Source organism: Podarcis pityusensis (assembly GCF_964106645.2).
Source record: "Podarcis pityusensis genome assembly, chromosome: 6".
Taxonomy (NCBI): domain Eukaryota; kingdom Metazoa; phylum Chordata; class Lepidosauria; order Squamata; family Lacertidae; genus Podarcis; species Podarcis pityusensis.
Window position 1 is genome coordinate 57,867,228 of NC_138030.1, and position 15,199 is coordinate 57,882,426.

The 15,199-nt window shown below is 44.4% G+C and overlaps 1 protein-coding gene across 1 annotated transcript; it reads right to left on the reverse strand.

Moving 5' to 3' along the window:
- Positions 1–1,090: 1,090 nt before the first annotated feature.
- On the reverse strand, positions 1,091–13,599 carry DHCR24 (24-dehydrocholesterol reductase). The gene is made up of 9 exons (XM_081011824.1): positions 12,892–13,599; positions 10,202–10,357; positions 7,912–8,017; positions 7,566–7,684; positions 7,215–7,478; positions 6,063–6,206; positions 4,913–5,110; positions 4,592–4,770; positions 1,091–4,140 (listed from the first exon to the last, which is right to left on the reverse strand). Exons 1-9 carry the CDS (start codon positions 13,120–13,122, stop codon positions 3,987–3,989), a joined length of 1,551 nt encoding a protein of 516 aa, XP_080867950.1. The 5' UTR covers positions 13,123–13,599; the 3' UTR covers positions 1,091–3,986.
- Between the last annotated feature and the right edge of the window lie 1,600 nt (positions 13,600–15,199).

Sequence of the window (15,199 nt, forward strand, 5' to 3'; positions counted from 1 at the left end):
TAATAATTGTACTAGTCAGTTGTATGAGTAAAGAAATCACAGTTTGCAGTTGCTACTGGTTCCTCCAAATATTGCAGACAATCAGGGTCAGGTGTTTTTAAAGTGCCTCTCTTCTGCCAGGGATCTATCTGGAAAGTTTGAACTCGTATCAGAAGCACCAATACATGCTGGTTGGTGGTGATGGAGGAGGAGGAGCTTCTTGGCTCCAGTGTAATACCTTAAGTTAACTTGGCAGGTGTACAACGTATGTGCACATAGAAACCTTGTGCAATCCTTCAATGCAGTCACACGAACAGAAATAGCAGCAGTTGCTAGAGACATAAGGCTGTATCCGGACAGGGATGATTGGCATGAATACAAGTAGTTGTGTTTCCTATCAATTTGTTGTTTCATTGATGATTAACACCATTGAACATTTTCTTGCTTTTTTGTGGGTGGGCATATTCCCTACAGATCTCATAGGGTAGCATTGACTGCCACAGCATTTGAACACTAAATGGTTCAATCCTATTTGGTGTATGAAAAATTATATTTAAGTAGACCAACATGAGCCAACAGGATGCTTTCCAGATGTTGATGCAACTACAAGGACCATCATCCCCAACCATGAGGCCAACAATGTTTAGAGGGCACATATTTGTTACTTCTGAACTAGATAGTACTGAAGCACAAGGAATTGAAGTATTAGTTCATTTTGTCAATTCCTTTAAGGACATTTTATTATACTGCTGAATAATGTGGTAAAATAATGCCAGGCAAGACCCTGGAGAAATTTATGGCAAGGTTTACTTTTGAGACATTTTATAGTCTAATGGAGGCATAAACTCTTTTTTTTAAAAAAAGGATGCAATACAACATATTCTATAAATATGGATGTGATCCCAGGATTAGAAATAACAGTTGTCTAGGAAAAAGCTAAAGATTGAATTTTGATAGCTTCAAAAATCCTATGAGCACTTCAAAAAGCTCCTGAACCCAGCTTCTATGAAGACCTACTTGAAAGTTTTCAAAGAGTTCTGCCCAATAAATGACATTTCAAATGTGTCTTCCATTCAAAGTGACTTGAGATGCTAGAGACGTACAGCAAAGATCTTCTCAACACCATTTTATTCAGTCACATCAAAATAGCATATTTTTTTTATGGTGGTAGCACAAGTTCTGCCTGAGAGCAGCAGTACAAAACAGCTGACAGTTGCAACGTAAGTACACTGTGGCTGCTGGTATAAAATTAGGACATCTGAGTGGTTGGGACTCTTTTTCACTATGGTTGTAGCAATAGAGGACAAACACACTTGCAGATACAGCCTGTGATGAGAAACAGAACCGTGTGCGACACAAAGACATACTCTACAGATTACAGACTCTGGCACTTTGCCTTTAGAACTCATTCCTGCACAGATAAATAATGGCAAGCATGGATTGCACTGTCAACTCTCAGTCCATTTCTGGATTCAACCTATGCCCAAAACGCTGGCACAGCTACAGTGCCTTTTTACTGCTACTGCCACTTCCTACTCTCACAAACATTACGAGAATGGTTTTCAGATGTGCTACAGCAGTGTATGCAGGGCTCTCCCCCATCAAGGAATAGTTATCAGATGGGTCAGTCTAAACGCATGTGCATTACTGAGTAGCTAAAATATGCTCTTGTTTATTCTCTTTCAATAAATAAAACCATCAGCTGGTCATAAATAAAACCCCACAGACAGTAAGATGTTTTCATATTGTCTCACCAAGCCGAACATTTCTCCCTATGTTCAGATAAATAATTCCACGTGAGAATTTTTGAGTCTTGACTAGTCTTTGGATCAGATTTTGGTTAAACTTGGTGCAATGAAAAGGAAAGAAGAAACCCAAACCCACTTAACCCCTGTAAAACTGATTACAGATGTAAAGCGAGTTTTATTATGGGGAAGTTTATGGCCCCAGCTAAACTTAACCTATTGCTATTACATTAAGTTTTTAGGAAGCATTGATGTTAGAGGCGTTGGGGGCTTATTGCTTCAGTGCAGAAGCTTTACCCTAACAGAAAAACCACTAGCTTGTAGAACTGTGAAAAAGAAAACAGCCATGTTAACATTTTAACATTAATCAGAATGTATGGAAAAGGGGGGCACACATAAAAGTAAAGTTGAGGCCCGCTCCTCTCTCACTAGTGTGCAACCCAAACCCCTGGACCACTAAGGCTAGGTTTAATGAATTGTAGCCACTGCTACTTCCACAGCCCTACTGACAACACACCAGCCAGTGTGGAAGAAGCAGGGGGCAAAATTCCCCCTCACTAGAACAGCTCCCAGGGCTGGGCTGGTGGCCTAGTTCGGGCCTGTGGCTGCCAGCAGCTGGGATGGCTCAGGATCCAGTTGATCATGTGTTGGTCTCTCAACCCCAGGTTTCTGCTGAATATCACCAGCTGTATCTGTCACCCACCTTTTGAGCGAGCACTTTGGAGGGCTTGACAGATGGCAACAGATCTCTCTCGCTGACAGATTTAGGCAGAAGGACAGCTCTGCTTCACCCAAACCCTCTGCTTTTTGTTGGGCAGGATGAGGGTAAAGAGGATGAAGAAATGGTATCCGTCCTCCTACAAGGCTGGCTGTGTGCAAGTTTGGCTTCTGGATGTACGTGGCTCTCTTAAGGCTTACTGAAAGTGGGACTTGTGGGTAAATGTGCATAGGATTGAGTTACATCATACAAAAGCTTAAGTTTCCTTTCATCTACATGTGGGGTGCATGTTCCGACATTTTAAAAATCTGGATATCTATTCCTACCCCACCCGCATTTCCAAACGCTAATGAAGTCTAAAAAATAGGATGGCTAAAATGATCCAAGTCTCTTCCAGTTGATTAAGGCACTAAAAATAAAAATAAAAACTTCCTAAAAATAAAAGATACCCATGGTGAATACTGCCTTTCAAACTAAAGTTATGTGCATCATCTACCACACAAAACCCATAATTTGCTACACATTTCAAAAACAAAATAAAGCCTAAATTAGTTAGGCAACAAAATGAAACCACTTTGCTCAGTGTCTGATCAGTGTTCATCTTCTCCGTGTATTATGAAAAATGAGGCCAATCTTGCATTTCTGACAATCCATTTAAACTGCTAATCCAGTGTTTGTTACCCAAAAAACAGATAATCATAGCATATTCTGTATCTTGTAGCAGCAGCAGCGATACCAAAAAGCAACACAGGAAAACAAACAAACAAAGGCCATCCAGCGGCAGTTTGCACTGAAGACTTGTAGAACTGGGGGCAAGAGGGAGAACAGACAAAAGCAACATCATTTATAAACAGGAAAAACAAATGCATCAATCCCTCCACAGTGCATACCAGCAAGTCTTCCCCTGCATCAAAGAAACCTTGATGGACACAACTAAAGAAAAATGTAATTCAAAGTAAAAGAGAGAGGCTGAACAATTCAAATTGCCTGAAAACCGTAACTTCCAACGCTTTCAGACAGACAGGTCTACAACTGTGAATCTAATGCATGGTTACTTTTAACAATTCAAATGGAAATCCTGGGAAAGCTTAGTGATATGGTATAGGCAACAGTGACGTAATTTAAAGGCAGTCTCATTTGGCAGGTATTTGGCACTACCCTCACGTAGAGGTGATGTTCTAAATTACAGGATCCCATCCCATTACATTTGTAGTAGTGAAGCTCCTATCAAACTCCCACTGGCAATTGCTAGCTAGACTGCAGTTCTAGCATCCTCAAAACTCAGATTTTTCCCATTTTTCTACAGGAAACCACTAAAAGATCTATCGCAAACCTATAAATAAACCTTATAGGAATTTCCATTTCTAAGCTATAAGATTATTAAGTGTAGATTTTTTTTCATATAAAGGCAGGAGTTTATATCTCTTAAATCACAAATATGCTTGAAGTCTTTGGGACAGCAACAACATGCTTTCGTTAAGGGCAGAGCAATTAGTTATTATAAAATCCAACTTCACCCGATTTCTTGCTCAGGTGAGTCCGATTTAATGTCTTGCAGATTTGCAGATTTTATCATACACCTCTGGAAAAGCATCATTACAATGAAGTTGCTTCCTCAGCTTGTGGTACAGCGAGCCATCAAACATTTCCCAGAATTCCTCACGGGTCATATAGCAATCAGCATACAACATCTGAAAACTAAAAGGAAGAACGAAAAACAGATCTTAAAATTGTTGCATCAGAAGGCCGCAGAAACTATTGCTCATTTCTTAGAGCAGGCTATTTTGCCAGCACAAACGTTCAGCTCTTATCCTAAAGGAACCCTTTTGTCTAGTCCCCAGTACTCCAATAGAACCCCATGAAACCAATTCTGAATTTTAGAACAGAAAACACTTCAGACTGCCCAGTAGCCCCAAAAGGTAAGTCTGTCATAGCAGCTTATAATGAAGCACGTTTTTGTTAAATAATATAGGATAAATAAAAAAATTATTTATCCTATCCTAAAATTAAAAAAACCCTGACCAATAAAAAATTAAGTTAAAATTCTTTTTGTTTTTGCAACATCGTCATGCAGCAAGCTGAAAAGGTAACTGCAAGAGAGTTCTCCTAACAACATGAGAGAATGCCCTTTCGGGACTTAGACCCTTACCCATGAACACTCCTTACAAACTTTTCTATTTGCCTGGTGGAAGCCTTAGCTTCGAAGTATTTTGTTTTGGGCTCTCCGTAGGCTCCTACGTCCACATAGAGCTCTGCTTCATCTCCTTTTGGGTGGATCATTCCAGGGTTATTGGGCAAGATGAAGGGGCAGAGCCACAGAGGATAAACCTAGAGACAACGGAAGAACAAATTCACGACAAAGCAATACATGGGAGCCACTACCCAGCCCTTCTGAATCCTGTAGTCGAGACATGTTTTGTTTAACTACTGCTACCAAGAACAACCTGGAAGTTAGGAAAGATGCTCTTACTTTGATGTCACTGTGGAAGGTTTCGATACATTGCTCAAGGCTTTTCATGGGGACCATCATGTCTTGTACAACGTGATGCTGCTCATAGAGCTTCCGAATTGCTTCTCCTTGGGTCAGTTTTAAAAGGGAGATTTTAGGAGGAACCATCCAACCAAACAGGTAGCGGAAAACAGGGTTATTGCCAAATGGGATGATATCCTAGAAAACAGACCAAATGCATGTCGTGAGAAAGCTAAGCATTTCAAACCTGGATCGCTGACTTCAGAAGTAACTGTGTGCCTTAAAAAACAACACCTCAACACTTTTTCATCATTCATTTATTTTAACAAAATTCACATGCTGCTTAATTGAAAGAAAACCTGTACAGTGGTACCTCAGGTTAAGTACTTAATTCGTTCCGGAGGTCCATTCTTAACCTGAAACTGTTCTTAACCTGAAGCACCACTTTAGCTAATGGGGCCTCCTGCTGTCGCTGCGCTGCGTGATTTCTGTTCTCATCCTGAAGCAAAGTTCTTAACCCGAGGTACTATTTATGGGTTAGCGGAGTCTGTAACCTGAAGCATATGTAACCTGAGGCGTATGTAACCCAAGGTACCACAGTATGCGATTTACAAAAATCAAGTCGATTACAATTACTAGTGGCACTAATTAGTACATACAATAAAATAAAAACTACAGCACATATGGATTTAGCTAATTAGCAACTAATCCCACATAACATTGGAAGGATTTTCTGTGCAGTGAGCTGCAGCAATATGATGCTTTTCAGTCTGGGGAATTACCGCAACCATTTTCCCAGTTGGCTCACATTGGCGCTTACGACAAGCCCTGAGGGGAAATGCCTCCCCTTTGCTCCCGTGGCTTGAAATCAAAGGGCGTGGGCAAATGAAATGTTTTTTTTTGCACTAGCCACTGATCAACTGATATCAGGCAACCAACAGGTAGGCAGCTGTCAAACTGGCCCATGGGAACTGGGACACGTCAGCTGGTCAGATCTAGTTCCTACCCTGATATATAATATGGGGAAGAAGTTTGGGCTAGTCAGCTATTTCGCTAACTAGGTTTATCATTACTAGAGAGAGGGTTGAATTGATAAGGATGTGTCTGTGGGCTTGACTGACAGCAAATATGGCACGAACTGGAACCTTACCTGGAGCTCCCAGAATATGCTCCGTGTATGCCTGTGATAGTATTGCCTTGCAGGGATATATTCCGTTCCCGTCTTGTTAGCCTTTAGATAGTTCTCCACATGCTTGAAAAACCATGGCTTGTAGTAGCATCCAATTCTGTTGATCTTAAGATAAACAGAAACACAATGAACACACCAGCACAAAAGCTACTTTGCCTGAAGACAAAGTTTCATAACGTGGCTCTAATTACAGCTGCAATTGAATGCAAGTTCTTTTAATGCTCAGCACATTTCTGCAACTGTTAAGAGTAAGATTGCCAAGGAAACACCAACAACAGGTTGTGTTGATCAGGGGTAGCTATGAGGGTTGCTGCTCCAGATGTTGCTGCACTACAATTCCCTCCACCCCTAAGCATTGGCCAGCAATGGCTGGGGCCGACTGACAGTTCAGTCCAACAACGTCTGTAGGGTGACACACTATCTTTGATGTAAAGTCATGCAATGTACATCATTTACATGCAAATGTCTGTATGCAATCAACACTGGCAATTATTTTTGTAGAATTACCTCTCCCACCAGATTAATAATGTGTAAGACATTCCACTCATGGAATGGATCCGCCCAGTATTTTGTTAAACTAGTTTAACAGTCACTCCTCCATCCAGAGAACCATGGGAACTACTGTTGTGTAAGGGAGGCTGAGCTCCAAAAAAGAATTCACAACACTCTCAATGAACTACTGCTCTCTAGGGGAAGCTATGGCATTAAAAATATAGTGGTGCCTTGCAAGACGAAATTAATCCGTTCCGCGAGTCTCTTTGTCTTGCGTTTTTTTCGTCTTGCGAAGCACGGCTATTAGCGGCTTAGCGGCTTTAAGAAAAAGGAAACAAACTCGCAAGAACTCGCAAGACGCTTTGTCTTGCGAAGCAAGCCCATAGGGAAATTCATCTTGAGGAACGACTCAAAAAAAGCAAAACCCTTTCGTCTAGTGAGTTTTTTGTCTTGCGGGGCACCACTGTACCATAAAAACTAAAGGAAGCCTGTACTGCAGATGGGCTCTCTTAACTTTAGAATCAACGAAGTGCAGAGATTGGTTTTCAGAGGCAAGTTCGCTAGTTCTCCCCCCGCCGGTGTCCTATTTACCTGAAGAAGTGAAAGAATCAATGTTGTTACCTTACTATGATCAGCTTCATTGGTCAAAACTCCGGTCATTATGACAGCTTCTTCTAAAGAATAAACCAGACCCTCCACAAAATGGTTTTCTTTCTTCTCAGATTCTTCAGCAAATCTCTTGCAGATTGTCTTCAGTCCTCTCACAGGCTCATAATGCAGCTTCACATATTTTTTCGCTGGGATCATTTTTATTTCTGCTGCCACCAGGAAGCCCAGTGTGCCACAGGACCAAGGAACTGCATAAAATAGGTCTGAGTTCTCCTCCTGCAAAAAGCACACAACACTAAGGCACATACAGATACTGAGCAGGCATAATGTCACAAACCACAGCAAATTAGAATGTTATCTTACCGGTGTACATCTCACATGGCTCCCATCAGCAAGAACAAGTTCATAGGCCACGCAGGAATGCTGAAACAGTCCATAGATGTGGGAGGATGATTCAATACCAGTCCCCATGATCAAACCACCTGAACAAGAGATCATTGCACAACAATCACATGAATTGTATTTTCATTTTCCAGAGGACTTAATTAAATAACAAGTGAATTTTCACAGCTTGGGAATCATACAGTGAGCATTAGATCTTATGCATCACGGAAAAGTTTAAAAGTAATTTGCTTTTAATTGCTAAGTGGAACATTACTGAAATATTTAAGAGTTGTAGATATATTGTACAAATCCCAAGACCTCTCACCTACAGTAAGGTCATCAAGTTCTGGTACCACTGGAATAGTCCAGCCTATGGGGTTGAGGTGTGCTGTTAACTGTCCCATTGTGACCAAGGGTTCCACACGGACAACCTAAGGAAGAACACATTTTATATGCCAAGACTGAATGCCGCCATCAATACAAATCTGATGCCGAAGCAGTAACACAGAAATGCAATCTGCCCCATCATTCAGTGCACACCTTAAAAGTTACCTCGGTCTTTGTGAATCAGGAAATACAGTGGTACCTCGCAAGACGAATGCCTCGCAAGACAAAAAACTCGCTAGACGAAAGGGTTTTTTGTTTTTTGAGCTGCTTCGCAAAACGATTTTCCCTATGGGCTTGCTTCGCAAGACGGAAACGTCTTGCAAGTTTGTTTCCTTTTTCTTAACACCGTTAATACAGTTGCGACTTGACTTCGAGGAGCAACTCATAGAACGCGGTGTGGTAGCCTTTTTTGAGGTTTTTAAAGACTTTGGTGATTTTTGAAGCTTTTCCAAAACTTTCCTGACACCGTGCTTCGCAAGACGAAAAAAATCGCAAGACGACAAAACTCACGGAACAAATTAATTTCATCTTGCGAGGCACCACTGTGCAGTGGAAAGGAAATTGTCAGGGAACTGCCATCGGAGCTAGAGGCGGAGGGAAAGCTCCAAAGGGATGCAGGAGAGGGTCCCAGTAGGGAGAGAGGCAGCCCATCTGCTGGGGAAGGAAATCAGCGTAACACCAGTGGAGAAGGGGGGCAGGTGGGGGAATCGGGGAGGAGGCTCCAAGACTCTTCGCTGGAGACCAGCGGAGAGAGTACGGGTACTCTGCTGCCCACACCCTCCCTGCGCAGAAGACTTCCGCGCAGGGAGAGTAGGAGGAGACTTGGCATCAAACAACTTTTATGCTGGAAAAGGTTTAAGAAACGCCCACTGACGGATTCTGCCAGCGACTGAGACAGTCACGATGCTGGAGGCTGCTCAGTCAGAAAGGGTTAACCAGGTAACCTAGCCAGGAGTGGCGGCAACTTACACACGAGCAACCCCTAAACCCATTACAGAAATACTTTAAACAGGTTAGTGTTGCAATCATGCTTGCCTATCCTGGATGTAATTAGGCAAATTACAACTAGGAAACCCATAGCATGAATGCTTTAAGACTGAGCAGCACAACAGTACTTTCTGCAGCAGACAAGGCAGCTAAGGTTGCACCAAAAACTTGAAAATTTGGCCCAAGAAACTCCTGTCTGCACTGTTTATCACAAACATATATACTAGTGCATGAACAAAGTGTAGGGTCATGCCTCTGTTCCTGGCTATTGTACCTTCCACTTGCTATGCAGAGTTGTGTAAGCCAACTTCCCATGAACAGAAGCCTCATCCTTCAATTTGCATACAGAAATTGCAGCTTTCATTTCTTTCATAATCAAGCAGTTATCTACATTGATCTCCTTGTTTAATGATAATGAATGCATTTTGCCGTGGTTCCAACCCTACCTTTGGAACTGAGTCCAGAGAGTACCACTGAGAGTGCTTTTCAGCCCCTTGCCACAGCATCTTATCTCCAATGCTGTTTAATATCTACATGAAGCTACTGGGGTTGGTCATTTTGAGTTTTGGGGCAAGGTGCCATCAATATGCTGATGAAACTCAGCTCTATTCTCCGTAATATCTGAAGTGGGAGAGGCTGTATAGTCCCTGGGATAGTACTTAGATGCAGTGGTGAAATGGATGAGGAAAAACAAGCAGAGCTTGAATCCTGCCAAGATGAAGGCACTGAAGGTGAGTAGTTCCCGCATCCAAGATGCGTAGGCAACTCTCCATAAACACAGAGAAGTAGTGGTCAGTGGGATGGCAGCGTTTACTTGCCCTTCCGTCACTGGTGTTTCTACATATTACTGGGAGGGAGACAGGAAGGTGCAAGGAGTGCCAGATTGGTTCCACCAACGAGTTTGCACTGCGCCAACCTGGCCCCTTGCAATAAGCTGGAGTGACATGAGGTCAGGTATGTGCTGCTGCCCACTCCCTGCTACTAAGACAGAGTGAGCAAAAGACAGCAATTCTGAAGACACCAGCTAGTGGGGAAACATCCTCAGTAGTACTGCCACACCAGAGGTCCTGTGTCCCAAGGTCTGATTCTTCCGCTTCGAAATCATGTGCCTCATCCTTGGTCAGGCACCTCAAAGAGGACCAGAAAGCACAAAAACCAACAGGCTCAATGATGTTCAGCAATGGCCACATCCCTTGAACAAAAGTTGATCACTAAAATAGAAGGATCAATTCCAAGCTTACCATTCTCTCAGTGTCCACTTCCAGAATATCCATCAAGTTGATTGTTATATTTTTAAGCGTCTTCTTGTACTTTCCAACACGAAGAGACACTGTAAGCCAGCCAGGACGTCCTGTGCACATATATGTTTTTAGCCCTTCTTTTTTCCATTCTCGTACCTGCAAGAAAGGAAGATTAATTTAACACCTTATATATAACAACTTGATGTTGTTTTTGCAAGTAAACAGATCTGCATCTGAGAAAACCGATTCTGACTAGAAGAATCCTACGTACACTTCCCGGGAAGTCCCATTAAATATAATGGGGCAACTAAAAGCAAACATTTACTTAACAAAATTTATATACTGCTTAATTTAGAAAACCTAAGCCAACAGTTCCTGAACTCCCCCTCCCCCAGATTACTTGAAAATTCTTGAGGGTCTTGGTGGACCACTTAATGGTTTTTCTGCCTGTTCTCAAGATAGTACCTTTAACACAAAAGGTTTTAAAATTTGCATTGGTATTGCAATTAAGACAGAATAAGAGCCTACTAGGGCAGTGTTCACACTCCCACTGTGCTCACTGCAAATGCATCCTGGACTTTGTTACACTACTGTTTTATGAGTTTCCCCCCAAACTAGCTTCACACTGATTGAGAGTCCTTAAGCCATTCGCAATTCATCTCCAGCCAAGGTGTGAACACTTCTACATAGGGAAAAGGTGTCACTGCCTGCCAATGCACCCTAGTGTGCACACAAACAGACACAAATCTTACACTAGTGGAGCCATGTTGATGTAAAAAGCTGGGGAGGGGGGACAGAATGAGCTGTGCTGCGAAATTCACTGAGGCAGCGGAAGGGACTTCACTGAGCTTTAAAGTGGTAATGTGAACACACTCTACTATCTGAAAAGCATGACAGCACAGGCCAGTCTGGCCTTGTTTGCACTGTGATGAGCAGAAAACTGCAGTGTGAGGTTAAAGTATCTCATGCTAATGAACCCCACAATGATGATTATACAGTGCCATTGGTGTGCACCGTGTTCTTCTAGCTCTAGCATGTCTCCTCTTAATGGCCTTTTCTCTACACTAAAAAGCCCCAAGTGCTGTAACCTTTCTACACAGGAAGTTGCTATTTTCATCAACAGGAACAAAAGAGTAAAGGCCTGTTTGGTATAATGTTGTAATCATTCAACTTGTTTTTATTATTGCTTGTAAGCCGCTCTGAGCCCGGCCTTGGCTGGGGAGGGTGGGGTATAAATAAAAAATATTATTATTATTATAATGACCTGTCAGGGAGACACATGGCACAGAATAGGCTCTCTGCAATTTGAATGCTTCCTGATTTATGGTTTCCCTAGCATCAGGCACATACCTACACAAGCCACATATGGACTCCACTAATGTTTATGCCTGTTATCCATAAACAAGAGGACCACTGAAGACTACGTGTCCCTTGTGGTCCTTTCCAACTCTACAATGCTATGATTCTATGAAGAAGATACTGTCTAGAGAGCAATAATGTGCCAAATATGGCACTGCTTTCTTGCAGCACCTTTCCTTCCACCTACAATTGGTTTGTGTAACAGTACAGTGGTGCCTCGCAAGACGAAATTAATCTGTTCCGCGAGTGTCTTCGTCTAGCGTTTTTTTCGTCTTGCGAAGCAACCCTATTAGTGGATTAGCGGATTAGCGCTATTAGCGGTTTAGCGGCTATTAAAGGCTTAGCGGCTTAGCTGCTAAAAGGCTATTAGCGGCTTAGAAAAAAGGGGGGGAGCGAAAAAAAAATCTCAAGACTCGCAAGACATTTTCGTCTTGCGAAGCAAGCCCATAGGGAAATTCGTCCTGCGAAGCAACTCAAAAACGGAAAACCCTTTCGTCTAGCGGGTTTTCCGTCTTGCGAGGCATTCGTCTTGCGGGGCACCACTGTAATGGAATGCCTTCTCTGCTGAAATACATCACTACTTGTATTGACCATCTGCCGGTTTCTGAAAACACACCTGTTTGCAAGATGTGTCCCTTGATATCTTCATCTGGGGCAACCCACTTAGATGAGCATCATCTGATTTTCCCACCTTTTAATTTTAATGGTACTGTTTTCTAGTGTATTTTAATGGCTGGGTTTTTAAATATTTTCTAAACTGCTCAGAAACCTACTCTAGCATCACATGGTATATAAGTAAATAAGATATTAATTTAGCACTGTATCACTGCTACAGGCCCACAGCTGATTGGTCAGGAACGGGGAAACTGACTCCAAATCACATCAGCCTCAGCTAGCAAAGCCAATAGCTGGGATGATTGTAGTTGTAGTCCAACATCATCTGGAGGGCCACAGGTTTCCCATCCCTGCTTTGGTCCAAGGGTGCAGCCAGAGATGCAACCCAAAGTAACAGGGCAACAAAATAATTGTCAGGATATCTCCTCTGAGTTTTTGTATGAGAAAAATTCCCAATATCAGCAATATCACAAAACTGCTAAAAAAAGGGGGGGCACCAGACTAAATGGTTACTGTGAGTAGTCCTGATCCGCAACTCAAAACTTCTATTTAGCCTCATTCAAACCGCTGGCCAACTTCCATGCTTGAAAACCTCTGCTCCAGGGAAGGAAGGCCAGGAACACCCGGAGTCTTACTAGGAAAACTGAACAGCCTGCGCTTCTTCCAACTTGTAAACCCTTTTGGGGGGACTTTCCCCCTCCGCCCGCCCTTCTCACCTGCTCCTGGATGTTGCGAACACGCAGGTTGTGCTGCCGGGGCGCGCTGTGCATCTTCTGCACCATCCAGGCGCGGAACTGGTAGTAGATGTCGAAGAGCACGGAGAGGGGCAGCAGGAAGAGGCAGACGAAGACCCAGCGATGGTGGACCAGAACGTACGCGAGCCCCTTGTAGCGGGCCCACAGGATGAGCAGCAGAAGCCCGACCCCGAGAGACAGCAGAGGACCCATCGCGAACCCTCGCCGGCACTCACGCACACGCAACGCGCCTAACAACCCAAGTCGTTCTCCTAATCGGATCCGCTCGACTCCCGCAGCACCCAACGAGCCGGCCTCTTCAGTCCCCAGTTGGCTCACCTAGCAGCCACCTGTTCCAACAACCCCCGAGACCCCGCTACCCTCCGCCGCCTCTTCCCACGTACAACGGTCAGCACCGTCTTAGCAGCGCCGCCGCCCTGTGGAAAGCAAGGCGGGCACTCGCCCCTCTCCTTTCCTCGCAACGGGGCAAGTCTCTTTACAGAGGATGTTTGGAGACCCGGGTTCAGAAGAACCGCGTCGGGGACACGCGCGCGCCTTCCCCACGACCGTGTCACACCCGCTCGCGGACCGGCGTCACCCCCAGCTCGCGAGTCGACCGTTCCTTGCGCTCCCCTGTGCAGCCCCAACCGAGCCAACGTTCGGCGCTTAACACCCGGCGCTCCGCCCCCGGCCCGACTCGAAGCGCAGCCCACCTCCCTCCTGGTTGGCCGGTCGGGCTCCTCGGCGGTGAGGAGAGGGACGGCGTCCAACCAATGGGGTGGCGCCGTTTGGATCGGATCAGGCGCCGAGTGGCGGGATTGGCTGGCTCGGGGGGCGAGGGGGCGGGGAGCTAAACACCCGTGCCGGCCGGGTGCCTCGGAGCAGCACGAGGCCAGTTGGCGGAGCGAGCGCCGGGCGCCGCCTCCCCGCCCTAGGCAGGCATGCAGGCTGGGTGCTCTCGCCTTGGGGGGGGGGGGGGGAATGACGCTGCAAGGCATGCTTTTTTTGTATGGAGGACCCAACCCCCGGTTCTGTTCGTGAACTGACGAATAGTGACCCGTCTCTGGTACTGTGGAGGGTTCCCCGCAAGCCATGCAACGGGGGAATGCCCGTCCTAAATTGCAGTCAGAACAAAGAGGCCTCTTGCTCGGATACCAAAACATAGGAGAGGGAAATAACGTTGCAATCCTTTACACACCTGAGAGTTGATCGGTATAGGATTGCGCTTAAGTATTTTGGCAAATGTGCCTCCTCCTCTGCTCATGGGACAACTCGCGTGCCAAGGGAGACTTTCCCCTGCCTTGCTTGCACACGCAGATACAGCTCTGTGGGCTCGGAAATGCAGTTGGCACGCTGGGGTGAAACGGCAGCCAGGGTCTGGAGCAGCACCAGGGGGGCATCCTTTCAGGCCACGTGCTGCCTGGTGGCACCTCGCCTGGAACGTTGTAATCCTGCCCCCTTTGTCCGGGGCACAGTGCCGCGGCACGAGGCGAACCATCTGCAGCCTCTGGGCGTTCGCCATGTTAGAAGCCGTGTCCAAGTTCTGAATCTTCACGTTGCTTGCTAAACAGAGAGCTCTTTGTGAAAGCAAAACTCAATCCTACGCATTATTGTTATGCTCGTTTTATTATGATGATGCTGCGTATTGTTATGCTGTGTATTATGTTGTTGTTGGTCTGCTTAAATTATGTTTGTAGTGTTGTATTCCGCCCTTGGATCTTTGGATAAAGGGTGGTATATAAATTGAATAAATTAATAATAATTAGCAGAAGGAGAGGGATGAGTGAGTTGGCAGAATTCTTGGTATTCTCTGTAACAGTACCCCCTAGATTGCAGGTGGGGAACTGCAACTTTTGAAAGTTTGCACACACAGCAAGATACAAACATACTGTGTTCTTCTAAAAATAAAATAAAATAAATGATGTACCAGTTCTCATATCTTGGTAAGCATGTTGTGGGTGCCATGGGCAGCAAAAAAAGAGGTACTTGTTTTCTGTGCCTGTGAGTATTGTAACAAAAAGCTCTGTATGCATACAGTTAATGCCAAAACATTCTTCTAAGCAGTTCTAAATAACCAGTTACAAAACATTAAAACAAAAATCCATAATTAACTACTTTTATATATTTTGGAAAGTTGTTTGGACATCTGTTAATATACAACCAAATTTTGCAGAAGGCTTCCTGCAATCGAGCAGGTTTCCATCTATGTATGGATGCAACTGAGCGGCATAGAATAAAATAATTGTAGAGTTGAAAGGGACCCTGAGGATCATCTAGTCCAACCCCCTGC

What these genes read in the sequence shown, in the direction of transcription:
- DHCR24 (XM_081011824.1), bottom strand. Translation starts at nt 13,122, where the DNA reads ATGGGTCCTCTGCTGTCTCTCGGGGTCGGGCTTCTGCTGCTCATCCTG. An exon ending in AAGTGGACACTGAGAGAATG is followed by an intron (nt 8,018 to 10,201) that starts GTAAGCTTGGAA and finishes GTTCTTCCTTAG; the next exon opens with GTTGTCCGTGTGGAACCCTT. An exon ending in ATGAAGCTGATCATAGTAAG is followed by an intron (nt 6,207 to 7,214) that starts GTAACAACATTG and finishes GTTTATCTTAAG; the next exon opens with ATCAACAGAATTGGATGCTA.